Source organism: Lolium rigidum, chromosome 3 (assembly GCF_022539505.1).
Source record: "Lolium rigidum isolate FL_2022 chromosome 3, APGP_CSIRO_Lrig_0.1, whole genome shotgun sequence".
In the NCBI taxonomy this organism is placed as follows: Eukaryota; Viridiplantae; Streptophyta; class Magnoliopsida; order Poales; family Poaceae; genus Lolium; species Lolium rigidum.
In genome coordinates, this window is record NC_061510.1 from 24,663,215 (window position 1) to 24,685,284 (window position 22,070).

Below are 22,070 nucleotides of genomic sequence, written 5' to 3' on the forward strand. Positions count from 1 at the left end.
ATGACCCCTATGGCCCTATAAGATATTCTCTACGAGTGTTTCTTTCGTCCTAATCAACCGGATTTCCTATACACCGATCAGGTCGACACGTACCGCGCCGCACAGCCCCGCGCGCGGTACGGGCCAGTCCAGTTCGGGTGTTGGGCCAGTTGGCCCTTTATTTTTTTTGAGTCATTTTTATGTTCTATTTTTTTTCATTTCTATTTCTTTTTCATTTATGTTTCTTTTTCATTTCTGTTTTTTCTTTTCTGTTTCTTTTTATTTTCTGTTTCTTTTTTCGTTCTTAAGATTTAATTTTTTAAATTTAAATATATTTTTTAATGTAAAATGTTTTATCTCAAATATTCGAGAAAAATTTAAATTCAAAAATTATTCAAGTACAAAAATTGTTCAAGTGGGAAAATTGTTCAAGTATAAAAATTGTTCAAGTATAAAAATTGTTCAAATTCGAAAATTATTCATATATAAAAATAATAATTTTTAAAATATTTGTTCCAATTTAAAATTTGTTCCAACTTGAAAACTGTTCCAATCTGAAAAAAATTCAAATTTTGAAAATATTTAAATTTCAGAAAATACTAAAATACTTTTAAAAAATCGGGTCTAAAAAGAATCAGCTTTTGCAAACTAAAAAAGAAAAATAGAACAGAAAAAACAAAAAAAAAGCAAAAAAAAAAGGAGTGGGATTGTTGGGCCGGCCCAATAACCTGCCCTGGGGGTGTGCGGCCCCTGGTCCGCGCCGACCAGGTCGGCGTACAGCACCCGGGATTCCTATGCACCAACCAGGTCGGTGCCTGCCAAGCACCACACACCCCTGATCGGGTATGGGCCTGGCCCATTTTTCGCTTTTTCATTTTATTGTTACTGTTTTTTCCTTTTTTGTTTGTTTTCCTGTTTTTTCTTTTCTTTTCTAGTTTTTTTTATTCAAATTCGAAAAAGTTCAAATTATAAAATAGTTCATATTTGAAACATGGAAAATATTTAATTGTGAAAAATGTTCAAATTTAATTTTTGTTCGTATTAAAAAATGTTCAAATTAAATTTTTATTCGTATTCAAAAATGTTCAAATTAAATTTTTGTTCATATTCGACAATTTTCAAATTAATTTTTTATTGATATCCAAAAATGTTCAAATTTTGGAATCAAAAATTAAAATTAAAATTTTAAAAAAATGTTCAAAATTTGAAAATATTTAAAACCACCCGCCTGGGGGGTGTGCGGTGCCTGGTCCGTGCCGACCAGGTCGGCATACAGGGGTGATGCTGTCCACCGACCTCGTCGGCGCTAGTGGAGTTGCCGCACACCCCCTAGGCGTATATGGGCTCGGCCCATAATCGTGATCGTCTTGTTTTGGGATTCAGGTTGTTCGTTCGTTCGTTTTGGTATTCACGTCGTTCATTCATGCCACCTGTTCATTCGTTCTGGACAATCTCTGTTATCTTGTACTGTATTCCACTATTTCTTGCTATAGTTGAAAAATAACTCCAAATAAAATTCGAAAAAGATATCCCTTTCCAAAATGACGGCAGAATAATGAAATTTTTTATTTTGAAAAACAGATTGATGAACAATTTTCGAATTTGAACAATATTTATACTTGAACAATATTTGAACAATTTTTATACTTGAACAATTTTCGTATTTCAACAATTTTTATACTTGAACAATTTTTGTATTTGAATCGATTTTTATACTTGAACAATTTACGAATTTGATTTTTTTTATAATTGAACAATTTTCGTATCTAAATGATTTTTATACTTGAACAATTTTCAAATTTGAAAAGGAAAATTATAATTGAAAAAATTTCGAATTTAAATTTATTCCAAATTTTTAGACAGAATACTTTAAAATTTGAACATTTTACATTTAAAATATATTTAAATCTAAAAAATTAAAACTTAAGAACGAAAAAAGAAACAGAAAGGCAAAATATTTTGAATTTAAACATTTTGTTTATATTTTCGCATTTGAAAATATTTTGAACAAATTTCAAATTTGAACATTTTTCAAATTTGAACGGTTTTCAGATTTGAATGGTTTTCAAATTTGAACATTTTTTAATTTAAACATTTTCTCAATTTGAACAATTTTTAAAAACTAAAATTTTCGAATCTGGAAAAATATAAACAAAACCGAAAATAGAAAATAGAAAAGAAAAACAGAAAAAGGAACCATAAAAGAAAAAAGAAAAGGAGAATCGAACTACTACAGCTAAACAGACACAAATGGACCTGGCCCAAACCCGACTAGGGGGTGTGAAGTGGCCGGTAGCCACCGACCTGGTCGGTGTGTAGGTTTTGCCGCATACAGCACCCCCCCTAATCAACCGGAATTCCTATACACCGACCAAGTCGGCCGTTACCGCGCGCCGCACACCCTCGCGTACGCGGTATGGGCCGGCCTGGTCGGCCCAGTTCGCAGTGTACTTCGTTTTCTGTTTCTTTTTTCATTTTTTTCTTTTCTTTTCTTATTTCCTTTTCTATTTCTTTTTTCTCTATTGTTTCTTTTTATTTTTTTGATTCAAAAATATTACTATAAGATTTAAAAAAATTGTTAAGATTTTGAAAAGTATTCATATTCAAAAAAATCATATTTTTAAAAAATAGATTTTAAAAAATGTACAAATCTCAAAAAATGTTCAATCCCAAAAAATGTTCACAGTTAAAATATTCAAAATTTAAACAATTTCAATCTAAAAAAATGTTCAAATTTCAAAATGTTCAAACATAAAAATTGTTCAGATTTTGAAAAAAATTCGAAAATTGTTCAAAATATAAAACTGTTCAAATTTTAAAAATGTTCATATTTTAAAAATATCTGGAAAAATAGTTTCATAAATAATGTTAGATTTTGAAAAAGGAAAATATTAGTAACGGAAAAGAAACAAAAAAAGAAAAAAATCGTACCTGAGCCAATTGGCCGCGGCCCAGGCTACCCGACCTGGTCGCTGGGGTGTGCGGCATCCGGAACGAGCCGACCAGGTCGGCGTATAGCAACTCCCCTAATCAACTCCAGCTTAAGCAGTCTGGGTTGATACTGTCTACTTGGCCCATGGGCTTGGTCACAAATGGGCCGTCCGTGTCTCCGCACGCTTGTCGGCTCTCATCTTCTACTTCAAGGCCTCAGGTACGGCCCAGCGTCTGTCTATTTGGTTCTTATTACTGCCTGGAATTCTCAAAAAAAAAATGTGCCTGCAACATTGCGTCAGTAGACGAAACACTTGAGTGAAAGGTGTCGTTTCTCCCTTATTTCTGAGCAAGCAAAACACATGTTGCTTTCGTCAGGAAACAACAAAATGTTTCGTCCGCGTAGAGGCACAGATGGAAGCATCTGGGTGGAGCACGTCTGCGGCTTCCAGTGCGGTCATAACAGCCAAGAAGCGGTTGCGCTGCATGGGCAGATCGGCGGCGGCGGCTTGGGGTTCTTGACCAGTTTCTCTCGGGAGCTGCAGGCGTTCGCATGATCTCTTTCGCAGAAAGCATCCCAGACACGAAAATCAGGCATCGGAAAGGTACAGTTTTCTCTCGTTCTTACTCGACTCACGGGGCACGGCGCGATTTTGTGCATTGAACTGAGATGCCAAACTGAGGTTGTAGCTGCTTGATGATGCGGGGTTAGTTTCTGCCAGTTAAAACTTCGCAAGATGAGGTTCTGGTCTCTGCTCGTCGTCGCGTGGATGCCCGTTCTGCAGGTCCTCCTCGCAGGCCTGCTCGGAGCTTGTCTTGCGTCCAGCCGGTTCAACGTCCTCACCTCTGATGCTCGAAGGAGCATAAATAAGGTCTTCACAATCTAACACCACAGCTACACGCTTCGAATATAGAATTGCATATACTGTACACTAATGACTTCCATTTTTCAGATTGTTTATATTGTCTTCGTCCCATCACTCGTCTTTTCGAGCTTGGCAGGCACTGTAACGCTCAAGGACGTCATTTCCTGGTTCGACTTCGCCACTGCAAGATTCTTCACGGATAAATGGATATAATTTGACATTTGATTGCTCCTATCTGAACTTGATGAATTAAGGTGGTTCATGCCAGTGAACATGAGCATCATATTCCTGATCGGAGCAACTCTAGGATGGCTGGCCGTGAAGGCCCTAAAGCCAGGACAACATCTTCAGGGACTTGTCATTGCTTGCAGCTCGGCAGGCAAGTCATCACTCACATGCAGAATTGTTCTCCTTTTTTCAGGTAATTAAGTTTTCAACTGTGTGCTCAGTCACATGCATTTTTTTCAGGTAACTGGGGAACTATTCCTTTGATGATTGTTCCGGCGATCTGTAACGAGGAGGACAGCCCCTTTGGTGATGCCAGCACCTGCAAATCTCTCGGCATCTCCTACGTCTCATTGTCCATGGCAGTAAGCTTGACAACCGCCTCGTTAACTCTGTCCAAGAATGGTACATTTTGGATTCAGATATGTTTCATGCAGCTAGGAAATTTCTTCATTTGGACCCATAGCTACAGCGTCATGAAGAGATCTGCTCAGCTCTATAACAAAGGATGTAATGATCACCCTACAACTAATAACATAAGAAAAGAACAAAATTCACGAGAAGATCAAAATGGTAATTATGCCGCTTTTCTGCCCATGTTGTCATCTACAGATTCTTGCGAGGATGCCTCCAACAACTCGGTAAGCAGTTGCATATCCTTTCATTACTTTCAAAGAATCTAAACTGAGAGACTACTGGTGAAGGGACCTTACATTTTCTGAATACGGGTTGTAGGTTAGTTCTACCTTGCTTTCCAACAGTCTTTCTGGTACCTTGATGCACTATTTCAGAAGAGCAAAGGATTTGCTGGTAGAGATACTGAAAGAAATGTGGTCACCTCCCAGCGTTGCCGCGGTATGTAACCTCATTTGATCATCCGAATGAACTCTGGAATTCAAATCTAACTGCTACTCCCTCCGTTCTTTTTTAATTGACTCGGATTTAGTACAAGTTTGTACTAAATTCGAGTCAATTAAAAAGGAACGGAGGGAGTACCACTCTGTAGCTCGTAGGGTTTACTGTCGGTGCAATCGACAAGCTGAAATCACTCGTTACGGAGGAAGACAGCCCTCTCCGAGTGGTCCAAGATACTGCACAGTTACTAGGGTATACCACTGCTTCTTGCTTGGGTCTTGCATCTTGAGGAAATCTGTTACTGACCTTCTCTTGGCTGACAACCCAAACTTGGGAGCAGAGATGCTGCAATACCTTGCACTGTCCTCATACTCGGCGGAAACCTTACCAAAGGTACCAATCGTCCTCTGTCATAAACTCTGTGTCAGCTTTCGTCATCTCACAGTTTCTCACGCATAACCTCACCTATGTGTTTCATGCTTTTGTTGACCAAAATTCTACATGGCCAGGCAGAGGAAGGACGACGATGAAGCCTCTGGTAGTCGTATCGATTATTGTGATACGCTTCGTGATCCTTCCTGCCTGTGGAATCGGCGTGGTCAAGGCAGCCAGTGAGCTTGGATTTCTGCCAAGATCTCCCCTGTACCACTACGTTCTGTTGTTGCAATCTACAGTCCCCCCAGCAATGAGCATCGGTAAGCCAGCTTTCAAACGTTCATGAGGTGTTTGATTCTCTGGTGTTTTGAGATGTGATAGGGTGCTGCGTTTGAGGTGTTGGGTTCTCCGGCGATGCAGGAACCATAGCTCAGCTGTTCGATGTTGGGGAAGAGGAGTGCTCCATCGTCTTCCTCTGGACGCACCTGGTTGCCGCACTGGCGCTCACACTCTGGTCGACGGTGTTCATGTCACTGGTGTCCTGAGTGTCTCTTAAGTAAAAGACTGCATCAGCCAGGCACATTTGTTGTACTATAATGTGTTTCAAGTATTATCAAGTTACAAACTTAAATAAGATTTAGATGAGCATGCGGAAAGTTGCAGTACAGAGATAAAAAGAATGTAGCAGGGCATGGTAGATTTTGAGCATCAATGAAGAGAGATTTTACACAACTCAGTAAACAGAAATTCTATGGCCGATTCAATAGTATCACAAAATCATTGTAGTTGAATGAAAGAATTGGCCCTGGTACAATGTTGTATGGACGCACTAATGTTACAGTTTACTTGTACATTCTGTTATATGAGGGTGAGCTGCAGCTTCGGGCGGTGAGGCTGAGGCTCCACCACTTCCATATGAATCATAACACTCTGCAACACAGCATAGCTTATGTTTGCTCCGGGCTTGGTTACTTTCTGGTTCACCTCGTCTACTACCCAGTCACCCCCTTTGTCTCCCTTTGATGTAAGATAGATTGGCCCTTCTATGCCAAACCTGTTTTTATTATAAAAAAAAATGGCGTAAGATACATCAAGTCCCACAGCACAAAAGAAGCGCTAGTAAACACATGCAGATTGAAGATGATGTTAAACAATTATTCATTAGAGAAGCATTTGGAAAAACTAAGTGCCTTTTTGGTCGGTACACTAAGCTTGCCATACGTTGCCACACAACAAGTTAGTCAAGTTTGACTGAGTTAGGCAGTCATTTGGTTCCCAGACACACCTGTGGCAAATATTCTTTTCATGCAACATTGACATATGTGTCACTGACTCAGAAAATTATGGCAAGCTTTCCTCAAGTGTGGCAAGTATGGCGCTCATTTTAACCACCAAACTTATGCATGAATAGCAAAAAAAAAAATGTGGCAAATGTTGGCAACCTTACTGTAGCAGCCAAATAGGACGAGCAGCCAAACATGCCCTAGAAGGCTAGAACTCAACTGATCAAGAACAGAATAGAGAAACATCGGGCATGTTTAGTTCATTCATTGCACAATGTTTACAAACCAAAATCAGGGCATGATCAAAATATTGATATATTTGATCGAATGAAGTTATACTACAGTAATATATTTTGTGATGAACCTAATGGAACTAATTCGGTGCTGGGGACGTTGATATATTTTCCTATAGACTTGCTAAAGCTTAAAGAAGTTTGACTTAGACAAAACTAGAACTTCAATTAATTTTGGAATGGAGGGAGCACTAGCCAAACTCCATGCACATTACCAATTTTTGGCTTCACTAAGGTAGTGAACCAAAACAAAATGTGCCGACAAAATGCTCCAATATATCAATATTTATTATGAACTAGGAAAATAGCAATCACATAATTTGTTCAAGCACAACTTCCATATGGCATGTCTGGTCACCAAATGGACAAACAAACATCAAGCTCAAAATCCGTAGCAGTTAGCAGATCCTACTTTGGGTTACTTCAGGTACGGCAGCCACTCAGTTTCAAGTTAATATAAGATGATAGGGCTGGTGTTGGTGAGAAAAAAAATTGTCCTCGTTGACTTGTGAGCAGCATGTTCACTGTTGGTCTAATGCAGAGAGAGAGAGAGAGAGAGAGAGAGAGAGAGATCCATACTTTGGAACGAAGACTATGAAACCATTTGCCTTGATCTTTACTATTCTAGCTTCAGTGTCGACCGGCCTGCACGAAAAAATGTGTAGATGATTATTGATTAATGATCATAACTGGGGTCATTCAGAAAATATACTTACTCCTATAACAGATTTCAGCCATTTTTTACTATTCTCGTCTAAATAATAATTTAGCTTGATATCTACTGCTAACTTATCACCCTTTTAAGCCATTGACAACTAAAACGTACCTTGTCCTGAAATATATGAGGGTGTGTAGCTCAACAGATGCTCTGCTTGCCATCTGGGCATTTCGGTGCCTATAATTCAAGTCTGGGATGATAATAATGTCAGTACCAAAATTAGTAATAAAATATATAGAGGGAAAGCTTCAGTAGTGCATTGGGTTTCTTACTGTCAGCAATGCCTGTGAGTTGTGGACCATCCTGAAAGACTGGTGGAAGTTTTGCTATATCTAGAGCAGCAGCTAGCAACCTATGCACAATTACATCTGCAATGAGAGGACACTGAATCAGACACCAACGTCACAGTTTATATGCTTCCTATTATCTTCTACAGCTTAGACTGGAACACATAATTACTTTCAAGGTTCATGCACGAGATACTAAAATGCTAGACCATCAACAGGTAAAGCATCTTTCTGGACGCAATATAATCCCTGTCCTTTAATTTTGTCTATAAAAACTACACTAAGTTACAAAGAACTTCCATTTTGTGTAAAAGGTTCATGCAAACAATTATTTCAACTGAACTTCCCCAGTAAGCCAATTAGCAGTTTAGAACATAAGCTGGACTAGTGACATGTTCAAATATCTTGCGTACACAACAATCATCAGTCAAATTCAAGTACTCCCTCCAATCCATAGTTAGTGTCGTGGTTTTAGTTCAATTTGAACTAAAACCAAGACACTTATTATGGATCCGAGGGGCTGATATATTTTAGCATCAAAGTATCCAAGGAAGGAGGAAAACTGACCTGCATATCTGCGAATAGGAGAAGTGAAATGAGTGTAAAGAGCAGATGCGAGACCATAATGGTAATACTCAGACAAGCTCATATCTCCACTGCAAAAATAAACTGCCTGTGTGTTGCAAGAGGGAAGTTATAACTTGTATGTATATAGTTCCAATCACTAAAAGCTGATATGTAGCAAGCTTCACTATAGCTATCTTACTTGTGTCATGCATCTAGTTGCCAAAATCCTGATAAGCTTGTTGAAGTATGGGTCATCTCTCTGCAAGTCAAGAAGTACCGACAGGTCAGTATAATGCTCCAAACACATACTGTCCAGCTACATAGCAGTGTCACCTAAAAGTGAAGTGCTCCCTACAGTAAAATACCTTTGCATTATCAAGTGATTCAGCTAACGCTTTTGAGGATGACGCATCCAGATTTAGGCCAACAGAAGAGGCGGTACGGAGTAATGGCTCAAGCATCTCCTTTGTTGGGCTAGGATGACGCCTGATGCCAATCAAAGGAAAATTAGCAGGTTCAGAAAAGGTAAGGTTCAAATGATCCATCAGCTATAAGAGAAAAGTAGTGCATTATTGCTGCATAAATCTTGGAAAACATAGAAGACACAAATAAACTCTTAAAACAATTCCTTGGCAGAAAAACAAGTTGGTGGCTGCACGTTTTTTCTAAATCTGCAATATGTGCCAACCTTCTTGAGCGATCATATCTACTCCCTCCGCCTCATGAAACTTGTCTTAACTTTGTTTAAATTTGAGTGTATCTAGATGCTAAATAGTGTCTAGATACATCCAAATTTCGACAAAGTTAAGACAACTTTCATGAGACGGAGGGACTATGCAACATGATGAGCAACAGTAGGAGATGTCATAAACATAATAATTTGGCACCCTGCCTCATTGGAGCTACGGGTTATTTCATGATTGCACCTAAGCAGCTCTGGAAGTCTGGCTCTATATGGTTTGGATGATCAGGTCAACAGGTCAAAAAGTGTGCTCAATTATGAATAAGATGTGACCAACATTTTCCAGGATATTTCCTAGGAATCCAGATATATTTGGCTGCACTACCAGAATGGTGATCTAAATCTGATATGAACGTGACAAGATATAACAACTTAACAAGGACATAGCAAATGTGTACCGTAGCAATGAACACAAGGGATAGTGCTGCAAAATCTTCTCAGCAACAGAAATATTCGCTGCCAACATGAACTCTTCAATCATTTGATTTGCCTCGCGAATTTGATAGATTCCTGTTGAGCTTAAGTGTAAGCACTTATATTCATACCACAGGCATAGAAATGGTTCAGTCAGGTTTACAAATCTGCATACCTATGTCAAGAGGATCATGAGTTTCGCTATCAATTTCGAATTTGACTTCTGCTGAAGCAAGAGTCAGAGCCCCCTTTCGCAACGCCGATGTCTCATTATCTAAATAAGCATTGAAAACATAAGCCTAATAGTAGTACTGATAGCAAATATCAATTGACAAGATTATTTATTGAGGTACGAGATAGGATAACAAAAGAGCAAACCTTTGCTAATGAATTTAAGTTCCGCAAGTCTACAGTCAGTGGGTCGACCATACGGCTGGAAAATATAAGGGGAAAATGATCAATCCTATGATAATGTTTTTGACCTACTAGACCACTTAGAATTGTATTTTCACATGTAAGTATGGTCAAACTGAGAAGGTTGAAGGCCAAAAAGCACCTGTCATCCATTCTTGCTTGGGCTTCCACATAAGACATTGCAGCACAAGAGTTGATAACACTCTTTGTATATCTTGTAGCTATGATATGAGCATCAGGTGTCATTTCCTGTACCCAGAACATTCCAGAAACACCACAGCACCAAGATTCAAGTATTAGCATGTTCATTTGACATTTTTATCACTTCAAGATACAAGAGAATGAAAAGGAAATGCCAAAGGCAGATGACAATAATACTCTGCTCATGGTATCACAAGATCAGAAATGAATCTAAGTTAGTAAGCTTTTACGCACACTACACGCAACAGGTCTTGGAGATGGTTTTCCTTTGAGAGAAAGTACAGCACCACAACGCTACTTATTCATGTGTGGTTCACAAGAAAAAATGAAACAACAATAAACTAAAAGGCTGAAACGGAAGACATGTCGAGTCATCCATTGTCTCTGAAATTGAAAATAGTATGCACATATATGCGTTCATAAAGCTAGTAGGACAAGGTATTGTGGACATCTGGTTCACACAGTACCTTATTCAATAAGAGCAGAAACATAATGACTAAATCAATCCTCTTATGTCCGACAAATTGACATCCCAACAACACAAATTCATGAACTAGACTTACCCAAATGACAGAGAATGCAAGCCTTGCAGTATCAGCACGAAGAGAACAAACATCTGGAGAACAACATAATTCAGAAAAAACATCAGTCGCTTCCACTCATATGTATTGACATTAACTTGAGTATTGCCAAATTCAATAAGGAATGCTCCACTGCTGTCGAGGTAATCAAGAATTCAGTGTGTATGCCAACAGTGATACCTTCAGTTAGAGGCTTTGGAAGCATGTCAATCCGTTGTCCAACAAGATAAACAGAAGTTGCCCTTTGTGAAGCCTCCTCGTCAAGAGGAGTACCAGGATGGACAAAATTAGTGACATCGGCGATATCTGGTCGGTCCAAGTTAAGAACTGCAATCTCCACATCAATAGAAACAGTATACAAGATGCATGAAATGGAATGAAAGTGATGTGTCTCACATGAGCCTCCTATCCAATCTGCGACAGATAGCTTTCATGAACCAAGGTCAGATAAATTAGTTTGTAGCTGGGACATAAGGGCTTGCTAGCATCACAAAAACTGCCTATATTACATCTGCAATGCTCAGGGCATTCCCAATGGTTTATATACATAGCTTGTATCGGTGAGAGAATGCATGTTACAAATGTGTAGATACAACCCTCCCCGGTGCATCATTATTATCTGTTGTATCTAGTTCTGTTCTTCATCATCCAATTTGTTGTTATCTTACATGAGATATGACCTTCATCTCTCTCTTCATTAACTCTTCCACCGCCTCATCTTTAATCCTAGCAGGCAAGCCATATATACTGCCTACATAAAACTATTTATGAATGGCCGCGAAGCCATTTTCCATACGGAAATTATATCTGTCTACTTTATGTCATTTAAGTATTCCTGCCAATCAGGAAGGTGGCATTTCGTATTAGTAATTGAAATCGAGTAATCCGCTCGCAAAGAAAATTGATCTATCAACTGAAAGGATTTACAAATTGAGTTTTCTCAACATATATAGAACTAAAGAGCATGATTTGGTCCACATGTTACAGTTAACCAATCAATCTTATGGAGCTCAAGCCCAAAGCAGATGCAACAGATCCGACTCGCAATTTACACAAGCTAAGCTATCATAAAGTAAAAGGATGTGATAAGGGAAATATTAAGTCAAATGTAGAGAAGTACAAATTCAAAAGCAAGAGCATAAGATTGACTTGCATTCCAAACTTGAATTGAGTAGCTAAGAGGGAAATATATAAAGGATACGAACTCCAACTTCAAAATTCCCATTTGGAAGTGGCGTGCAATGTAGTGCATCATCAATATCTCTACAACCTAAATGGCAATTGGATGGTATTCAGTCAATCCAACTACAGAATAAAAGGGTACACTTATCATGGTAAACTCACCAGGTGGGTCCACACTAAAGACTCTCACTTGCCGCAGGTCTTGCCTATTGGGATTAGCCAAATCCTCAGGTGATAATGTCCAAGGCAAAGATGGCAAACAAGCAAGGACTTGTGTAGAGAAAGGTCTTGTGTTAATATCATTCTCTATTAGGACAACCTGTTTCATATGTAAACATCACTTAGCATGCTAGCATCAAATGTATGATCTACATGCAGCCATTAGTTTGGGTAAGGTAGGCTACTGCAGCTCCTACGTAGTAACTGACTTCTTGTAATAAATATTAGGTATAGAAACTTGCCTCTGTTTCGGTTTCTTTGTCGCCAATATCTCCTATAGTCCTTACATAGTGTCCTGATGGATATCTAGACATGACATCCCAGGAGTCAACTGCAACGACAATCCTTTTATTTAAAAGATTCCCCAGCTGTCTGGTTTGAATCCGGATCTTAGGAATTCTACGATCTTTCGACACAAATAGAGCATGAGCAACGCCCCCGCTACCAGCAGGCATGGGCATTGGTTCCAAGGATCCACAATACCTGCAGTATACAAGCATTTTATGTATCGAAGTACATAAAACAGCAGAAGCTGAAACAAAAACTTACAGATAGTGATCTATGCCTAGCCAACCAAAGACAGTAAGAAATGCATGAAAAATAAAAAATAAAAACTTGCGTCAAGTAGCAGCGCAGAAATGTTGTCAAGACTACTAGTTAATCCCATGCATCATTTAGGCATGTAGACATAAAAATCATCAGGGTCAATCCTGCTGAGTTAACAAAAATGATTGCATAATTGTACATATTCTAAGGTCATAACTTCACAACAGTAGTTAAACCCATACACTATTAGGCATGTGAGCGTAAGTGAGAGAGCCAGGTCGATCCATATGAGTATATTTACATTGATTGCATGAATTGTGCATTTTCAGAGGGCATTTGGCAGATAAGTAGATCATAATTACATAAGCATTATTAAGAACATCTAAAACTCACGAATTCCAATTCCGTTTGATGATACCAACAACACGTCCAACTGGTCTGCTGGAGACAGAAGCAACTGTTGATTGCGTGGAATTGGTGTTTCGTGGAGCATCATCCGCACTATCTGGAGCCAAACGGATATCCCCTTCATTATCATCTTCTGAAATAACAGAAAAATCCATTTAGTAAGAAAAGTAAGATCAAATGGCATGTGTCTAAGATATAAAACATACCATCGTCATCTGCAATAAATGACTTCGTCTCATGCCATTGATCTTGTGGCAGAAGTTCAACAGAAACTATATCTCCATCAAAGGCCCTGTTCATATTTGAACGGCCACGGATAATAATCTCATCGCCGATGCTCTCACTTCCAACATATGCTTCAAATGGATTGTAGCGATTAACTCGAAGCTTCCCTTGATGGTAAATACCACAACGTAGACCAGATGTAATTTCTGACATAGGTTTATGCTGCAATATTATCAGGAGAGCATACATTACATTTAAGACTAGATGGTTATTCATTATTGTATCGAGGATGGAGAAAAGGAAATTGCATCGTTAATGACTTGGTATACCTCAATGTAAATTACTTTCCTTTTGGATGGTCTAAGATCTTCTACATCTTCCATGGTAACATCTCCGCTAGTTGGAACAACCACCAAATCAAGCAAACCAGGCTGTGCAAGCGATCGTACATATGACTCAACTGGAACCAGAAATATTTTGTTGAGGTTACCATAAAATCATTAACTCAATTATTGTAAAGGGTTCAGATATTAGTTTGTGTAACAGAATATCCAAATAATACCTGTCTCCGCATTTAGACCTTCTTCGGTAGCTTTCCGCTTGTTATCTCTATCATTTGTAACAAGCAACACTTTGGCACTGTCACCAAGATGAGTTTGGTACCAACGTGCAGCAACACGGATTGCTGAATAGGCAAGAAATGTCCAGTAAAGAGGAGAGGATGCATAAAAATGTCTGCAGAATAACAGAAATGCGGTATAACCAACATAAATAGAGCAGCTAGGTACCTCTATCATTACGATCATTCGGGCTCTCCCCGGCCATCTCTTTGATGTAAGTATCCCTGATTTTTCAGTAAATTAGTAATCCTAATCATGTGAACAGAAAAGACTAACATCGCTAATGCTAAGCAGAAAGTTCTGATATGAACTGCTAGCACATCTAAATATAAAATCAGAAGGACAAAACTGTAGCAGGTTGATACTTTCACATTTGTGGGTGCTGCTTGTACAGAGAAGTTTTACAGATGCAATTACATAAAGGATGCTATGCCATTTGGAGGGAACACCACTTGAATGCACTTTGAGTTAAGACAAAATCAACTTAGCCCAATTTACAGAATTTACTCCACATCAGAAGAGATGCAGGAGTGATATCTCAGTGACTTATTCCTAGAGGAAAATACTTCCAAAAGTACTACGGTTGTTTGTCCTCACCATTCCATCAGCTAGGAATCTGAACTTGTACCAGCTGCTAAATTCACACCCAACTAGTGGAAACAAGCATTGGGATTTGGGAGAACGCAAGGTAGAACTCAGGACGGCATACCTGTGGTGTTCGTTGGTGAACACGAAGAACCTTCGAGCCGTGTTGGTGCATAGGGCCTTGAGCCTGTTGTACACGGAGAGGTTCTTATTCTTCACTTCGTCCAGCACCACCGAGAGCACGACGACATCCTCAATCGCTGGATTCTCCAGCAAATCGATCTGCATCATCAACCTCTCAGAGCATCAGCAATCGGAGCCCCCGACCCTATAGGGGCACGGTAGGTACGAGGAGTGGGGGCGGGGGAGCAGGGCCATGCCTGGTGGAGCACGACGTTGGTGTCGATGACGAGGATGGCTGCCGCGTCGGCGTTGAGGCGGCGCGCGGCCGCGTCGCAGGAGGAGCAGGAGGCGGCGCCGCAGGGGATGTCGTCGCGGAGGTAGTGCTCCCGGACCACCTGCGCAGACGGGGAGACGGGGTTAGCTAGGGTTTCGGCGGGTGGGGGTGGGGGTGGTGGTGCGGCCGAGTGGTGACCTTGACGACGCGCCCTTGCTTCGTCTTCTTCACGAAGGACTTGCTCTGCAGCATGTTGGCGAGGTCGGCGGGGCGCAGGCGAAGCGGCGGCGGCGGTTGCTGGGAGGGAGGGGGAGGGTACAGGCAGACCTTCGGCGGCGAATGGCGAGGGCGGCGGCGGCGGCGGCGTACGGGGGTTTAATAGGTTTGGTGCGGCGTGGTAGGATTACTGGGTTGAGCTTAGCCTGGTTTGTGTTTGGGTTTGCATTCGCGTCCCTAAAATGTTCCTCGAGTACGGAAAAGTCAGAGTTGAGCAATACCATACTCATGTATTATGCATTGTTAATGGATATATATAAACTTCTACTATCCATAGGCGTGTCCACGGATATAAAATTTTACTCGTGCTCATACCCAATGAATACCCATATCCATTGATACCCGGTGGTAGGGCAAATTGTATACAAGTCACTCGTAATTTTACATTTTTCGAAAACAAATTTAGTAAAAAAATGAATTATCTCAACACAGCAGGTAGTTGAGTACATAAAAAAAAGAACATTCTTATGTTTTAACTCATAAGTTAACAAAACTAGTTGAGACCCGCGCATTGCTACGGCTCGAATTATTTATAATTGATAGATTATAGATTAACTTTCTCCGTATCTCACAACTACTCCTTTAGTCCACACATTGCAAAAAGACAAATCTGGTTTTCTTTCTCCTTCCTCTTCATCCATCGTTGGGCTTGGACTCTTTGTGTCGGCGATCTCTCCAACAATGGCTCGTATAAAATCTTTTCAAAGCATGGGCAATCTACAAACATAAGTGTTTAGAATGCAAATTTTTGGTTAGACAACAACAACAAACCAACTAAAATGCTAAGCCCGGAGAATCGCCAGGCTAGATGGGACGCTAGATCCAACCCCTTCTCCAATGGTAGGGAGTTGCTTCTCTAATCTTTGTTCACTTACCATGTTGAGGAGATATTGAATACTTTTCCATATGTAGAACGTCTTTGGAGCATTACTGCATTTAGAATGGATTGAACTACCAGCCTATGCCTCTAGAGTAGGACTTAAGCATTACTGCATTCAAGTTTTTCATATACATATTTTAAAGTAAATGAAATTGTTTCATCTAGGAAGAGCATTATTCCCGGATCCTTGTCCCTCCTAACTTAAGATAATATTAAATCTCATGTAAAGCCTTCATCCCCTTAAGGGGGCCTCTCGTGCCTAGTGGCTTTAGGCCCTGTTTGTTTGGGCTACGGCTGGAGCTTCTTCAGCTTTTGGGTGGAGAAAAGCTCAAGACTAGCCAAACATCTAACTTTTGGACATGGGCTTCTACAAACGCTTCTCCCATTTGCACTACAAGCCCCGAAGCACCTCGCGGGGTACTTCCCGCAGCTTCCAACTTAAGAATCGAAGAGGTACATCGTACTACCCCCGAAGTTCTGGTTATTCACGCTCAAGTGCCACCGCGTGGATATGAAGAAACGCTCAGAAATTAGCCCCCAATCCTCCACCTCGTTCCCCACTTCCTCCGACTCGCACGAGACAGGAGAGTTGGTTAGGGTTACTCGCGCCGCCAGCCTCTCCAGCCCCGGTGCCGGCCGACGATCATCGGGACACCTCCCCGCTCCTCTCCACCTGCCTGCCCCACCCCTCCTCTTCCTTTCCCTTCCCTTCCGTCCCACAATCCCTCCACGACCCCCCCCCCCCCAACCGGTTGTTGTTGTTGTACAACATCGTCGCCGGCCGACATGTGCGGTACGCACATTTAGCGATTACTACAAAAGCAATGATTATGGAACCTTGGTCATTCGCAAACAAAAAAAAACATCGTCGCCGGCCTGGTTCTGGTGTAGGATGGCCTCACCGACCACAACGCCCCATGGTTGCCTTGTATCCAGCCACAAGGAAGGAGCACATATCGACCACCTCCTGCTCCCCTTCTCCGACCGCAACGTCAGCCAGGAGCTGCAGAAGCTATCGACGCCAGCCATGATTTAGGAGCAATGTTTGAATGATTTAGCTTTGTTATTTTGAATGATTTAGGATTGGACATGTGTATGTAATTCAGATCTATGATTTTTTACTGATTTAGACTGCATATTTTTGTGTGGGTATGATTCGATCTATGATTTTTGTATTATTTAGGACTGCATACTTTGTGTCTATATTGTATAGATGCTCTACATAAATCTAATTTATTGATTACCACGGTACATACTTCCAATTTATTATAAACATTTATCAATAAACAAAAAAATTAAAAAAGTTGTTAAGCATATTATTTGAGCTAATACAGTGCATAATTAGAAAAATCATGTCGGATCAGTATCTAAACTCATCATCGGGGCATACAGGGTATATCAGACTTTTTGTACCAGCCACATATCTACCAGCCGTCCTAAAAGTTGGTTGCCAAACAACATTTTTGAGTTTCACCAGTTGTTCAGCTCCAGCCGCTTCTCAAACCTCACCAGTTGCAGCTGCTAATCGTTCAGATGCATCCCAAACAAACAGGCACTCAACCTTAGGCAGCATGTATGTAGTTCAAAGGATGTTCAAGCGGCAGGGATTGCATCCCTTCGTTCAATCAATTTTTTACTGTATCCATATATAGGTCCAACCGTCCAACAATGTGCAAGATTTCTTGTATCCATCTTCAATCTACATTTTTAACACTAAATTGCTACAAATTATTTCCCGTCCCTCATAGTTTGCTTTGTAATTCGTGGACCTTAATGACTTCAACTTTGACCATAGAGACCCATGGGCCCATCAGCATTGGAATTCACCATTCCAGAAGTAAAATAAACAAGTTTTTCTGAGAAAATTTGATGGCAATAATGCAATAATTACACATATGGTTTTTCTTGGTTTTACTTGGTTTTACATTTGCAAGCAGATGCAGCGGAACAAGATTTTTAGCACATCAATCATACCAATATATTCCATTGCAGTTAACAACATAAAAAACATAAAAAAGAATATGTTTTTTCTGCATTATTGGTGCTTCTCCTAGAGAAACCTGACTTTGCACTTTACGGAACTACAAATTGCTACAACGGGTTCATTGGTAACTAATAGCCTAGTAGACAAACACCATAAAGTTGAATAAAAAAGCTGATAGTAGCCCAAACCTATGAAATCTTCAGCTAATACAACGCCTACTTAATTGTGTTTTCAAGGAACACAATGGTGTATGTCGCCGATGAAGCTGACTCATATCATTCCATGATGGTAGCTGCAACAGAAACAGTTCATACTTGGTAGAAAATTCCAAGGAACACAAGGGCAAGCAATAATAGTATCTTCAATGATCGTGTTTAGATGAGGTCACCTTCAATGGAGGATACAAACCACATTGCCAAAACAGGAACGGTCCCAACCTTGAAAAACTACTTCCTAGCATATTCAAAATCAGCGATCGTAAACCAGAGAATTTGGCGTTCGAAAGGACATTGGTTTCAGTGTGAGAGTCACTCAGATTATAGGTGCAGTCTAGATGTAATAAGAGACTTCTTGGTAAGGGAAAAAAACATTGAGAAGTGATCCCCTCTGGAGAGCATGAATGCCAATGCACCTAATGGTACATGGATTAGTCTCTCCTACCATTGAATTCAGTTTTGGTCCATACAATATCCTCATCCACAGTTGCATGTTTGTTATAAAATCCACCTTGTATTGCGCTGCAACCAAATAGGAGTTTTTTTAACACTCCGAACAAATATTAGTAAATTATCAGGATTATCAGGGAATTTTCCCCTTTCATCATGATGTTTGGAATGGAAGAATGCCAATCTGAGATAGTACAAACATTGACTGTTACATATTATTTGCCAGGTTGAGAATAGATAATGTTTGTGTTATATAAATAGGCTGTGATTGAGAGGCAAGCTTCTTGATTCAAATGGATACATATCTTTAGATAATTCGAAACAAAGACGACACCGCGCAGTAGTTCTAATGGCAATTTGCATGTCTTTCTCATATGCAACAAATGGCCATTTATATAAGGTCTGGACAGGGGTTAAAAAGGAGATTTGGATTAGATAAGCCTGTAGCTCAACCCTATTTTTCAGACTTGGCATTAAGTAAATATATTAAGTAGACATATGTTTATTGGAATATCCCAATGTGTGGCTCCAGCCTGAAATACAAAAATATGAAGGACTTCATTTATGATCAATGTTATGTTGAAGTTTAGAGAAGACTATTGCAACTTAGTACACAACAACAAGCTATTATTTTGCGAGAAAGTCAAGATCAAATTTAATGAAATACTCGCCAACTACAAGTACCCAACCCTTTATTTCCACTGAGTTAGTTCAAACATGATTTTTATCCTAACCTATTATGAGAGCATATTTTCATATTTAGACCATGAAATCAACTAAGCTAAAATCCTAATCGTAAATCCAAATCGCTAACTCTCTTGATCTCAGAGGAAACCTGACATCTGAATCTCCAGCTCAACGATTAAGACTCATCGTCCAGGAAGGCATTGTTTCCACATTTAGCACGAAATCTAGGCAGTAACCATCTGCATATTTTCCACATTCTCACAGGGACGGCAAAATCGTACAGGTAGCGGCGCTGAGATTCGAGCTCTCTTCAGAAACCATGCTTCAGTTCATCTGCATCTAGTGACTAAAAATTTAGGAAGATTGACTGCAAATACTGATAGAGCCTTCATAGAAAGTATGAAAATATCTATTATGTTTGGTTAACTAAAACTGAAAATTGCTAACATGCAGTGTCAAATATCACAGTAAGACAACAAATCAGGAAATACTGGAACGATTTGTTACAAAAAATCACAACCAACTACCTAAAGCATAGCAAGCAAGGAAGAATAATCAATCAGCTAATTAAAGTCGTAGAAGCTATAATTGGATATGCAGAACCATTGCATGCATATTCCAGCAATACACCCTTAAATGTATTTATATGAAGACTGTGCTATAGCTAACCCAATTATCACTTAAAATTAGTAAAGATGTGTGTGGCCAATGTGAACATTTATCCCAACTTTCTTTGCTCCCCAATCGCATGTCTGCCTGCAAGTTTTGGAACATGCTGATCAGGAACATAATTAGTTGAGAGTGATATTTTGGTCAAAAAACTTTTGGACGCAAGTCACCTTCCTTTTATGCTCGCGGGGAATAATTCAGGCCGCTGTAACATGAATATCAAGTGCACATCATTAAGTAGGATAAAGAGACTGGAATCACATCGGAGGAACATCTGATAAAGAGAACTACCTTTTCTTTTACTTATTTCGTTAGATAATCCTTGGCCTTCCTTGGCTTGAGGGTTCCATTTGATCGCTGAATCCTTGCTATTGATTTACTCTCCGTCTTCATGTCCTAAGGAAAAATAGAAACAAACATATACATGAACAATTTGCTTATTGCAGATAGAAAGTGAGCGCAGTAAAGTGCTCTATCTCTGCTGCTAGCCTGCTACTCTGCTAGCATGTTCCATCTCCACGCGAGGATGTGTCATCGGCTCCAGCTACCAATTCATGCTACCTGTGTCATGTGACGGCGAGCTCCGCCTCTGGTACCAGACACTGCTTTGTTGGCCACTCCAAGGACGTCATCTCCATCGCCAGATCATCTCCACGTCCAGGGACAGCACAAAATACCCTCACTAGCATAGATGGGGAGCCAAGGAGATTCCTCTCATAGTCTCATGCAGTGCTGCATCGGACGCTAATCATCCGTAGGCTGGATGGGTCTTCTGGCCACGGCAAAACGTGAGGAAGATGGATCTGCTGCGAGACAAAAGGATGGTGATTGTGAACCTGCGGGAAGATCTTGCTAGCGGGGAGCTCGAGGGCATCCGGCTGAGAGAAAGCGCTGCAGTTAATGGTTGGGAGTCCGAATGCGCGGACCTTCACGATACGACGCCGGGAGGTCTGCTGGGAATGGAAGGCGAGATGGGAGGAGCGTCGGCGTGACCCTGTGCTAGGGTTTCAAAGGAGGAGGTCGAGGTGGATGTCAGCGGTGGGTATTCTAAACAGGTACTTTTCACTTAACGGTGGCAGAGCAGGGTAATATTTTGCTAAACCGACCACGTCACTGTTAGATGTGGATTAGACGGCCCCGATGATTTCAATCTCCTTCATCAAACGTGTTGTACGACCTACGACCAACTCCAATATAATAGTAAAGATTAATGGTTGGGAGTCCGAATGCGCGGACCTTCACGATACGACACCGGGAGGTCTGCTGGGAATGGAAGGCGAGATGGGAGGAGCGTCGGCGTGACCCTGTGCTAGGGTTTCAAAGGAGGAGGTCGAGGTGGATGTCAGGGACGACATGCTCTTTTCGGTGGGTATTCTAAACTGGTACTTTTAACTTAACGGTAGCAGAGCAGGGTAATATTTTGCTAAACCGACCACGTCACTGTTAGATGTGGATTAGACGGTCCTTATGATTTTAATCTCCTTCATCAAACGCGTTGTACGACCTACGACCAACTCCAATATAATAGTAAAGATATTAGACGTGTCACGTAAGGAATTGATAATAAACGGGAAGTGTATGGGTATACCTATGGATAGAAGGCTATGCTCGTACCCTATCCATGACTTAGCGAGCAGGGTATGGGTTTGGGTAGTATCCATACCCTGCCCGTATGGGTACGGTACCCGCGGGTACTCGTACATGCGGGTAAAATTACCATCCTTTGCCCTCGAGGAGATTTGGGGGCATCGAACATTTAATCGTCTCTAGCCACGTGTCTTAAAACTCTTTTCGATCATGCGCGACTTAATATGTTGTCTGGAATCCCGTGTTCATTCCCGCTATACAGGAGACGTTGGACGCAACGTGGAGACGCATCATGAGTGGCGGGTCCATCTTATTAGGGGCACAAATCAAAGCGATATAGCTTTGCCTTAATGGCGATTACGGTTTTCAAGGTGGAGCAGGCGATATGTCCTGTCGACGTTGCACCTCT

The 22,070-nt window shown here is 40.6% G+C and overlaps 1 protein-coding gene and 1 pseudogene across 1 annotated transcript; one reads left to right on the top strand and one right to left on the bottom strand.

The window, feature by feature from the left end:
* The first annotated feature begins 3,636 nt into the window (after positions 1 to 3,636).
* LOC124694524 (protein PIN-LIKES 5-like) lies at positions 3,637 to 5,944 on the top strand. The gene is made up of 9 exons (XM_047227502.1): positions 3,637 to 3,782; positions 3,864 to 3,943; positions 4,031 to 4,155; positions 4,245 to 4,642; positions 4,737 to 4,856; positions 5,008 to 5,108; positions 5,197 to 5,249; positions 5,366 to 5,551; positions 5,652 to 5,944. The coding sequence occupies exons 1-9, from the start codon at positions 3,648 to 3,650 to the stop codon at positions 5,774 to 5,776; spliced, it is 1,323 nt and encodes a 440-aa protein (XP_047083458.1). The 5' UTR covers positions 3,637 to 3,647; the 3' UTR covers positions 5,777 to 5,944.
* Positions 5,916 to 15,234, bottom strand: LOC124701303 (annotated as a pseudogene).
* Between the last annotated feature and the right edge of the window lie 6,836 nt (positions 15,235 to 22,070).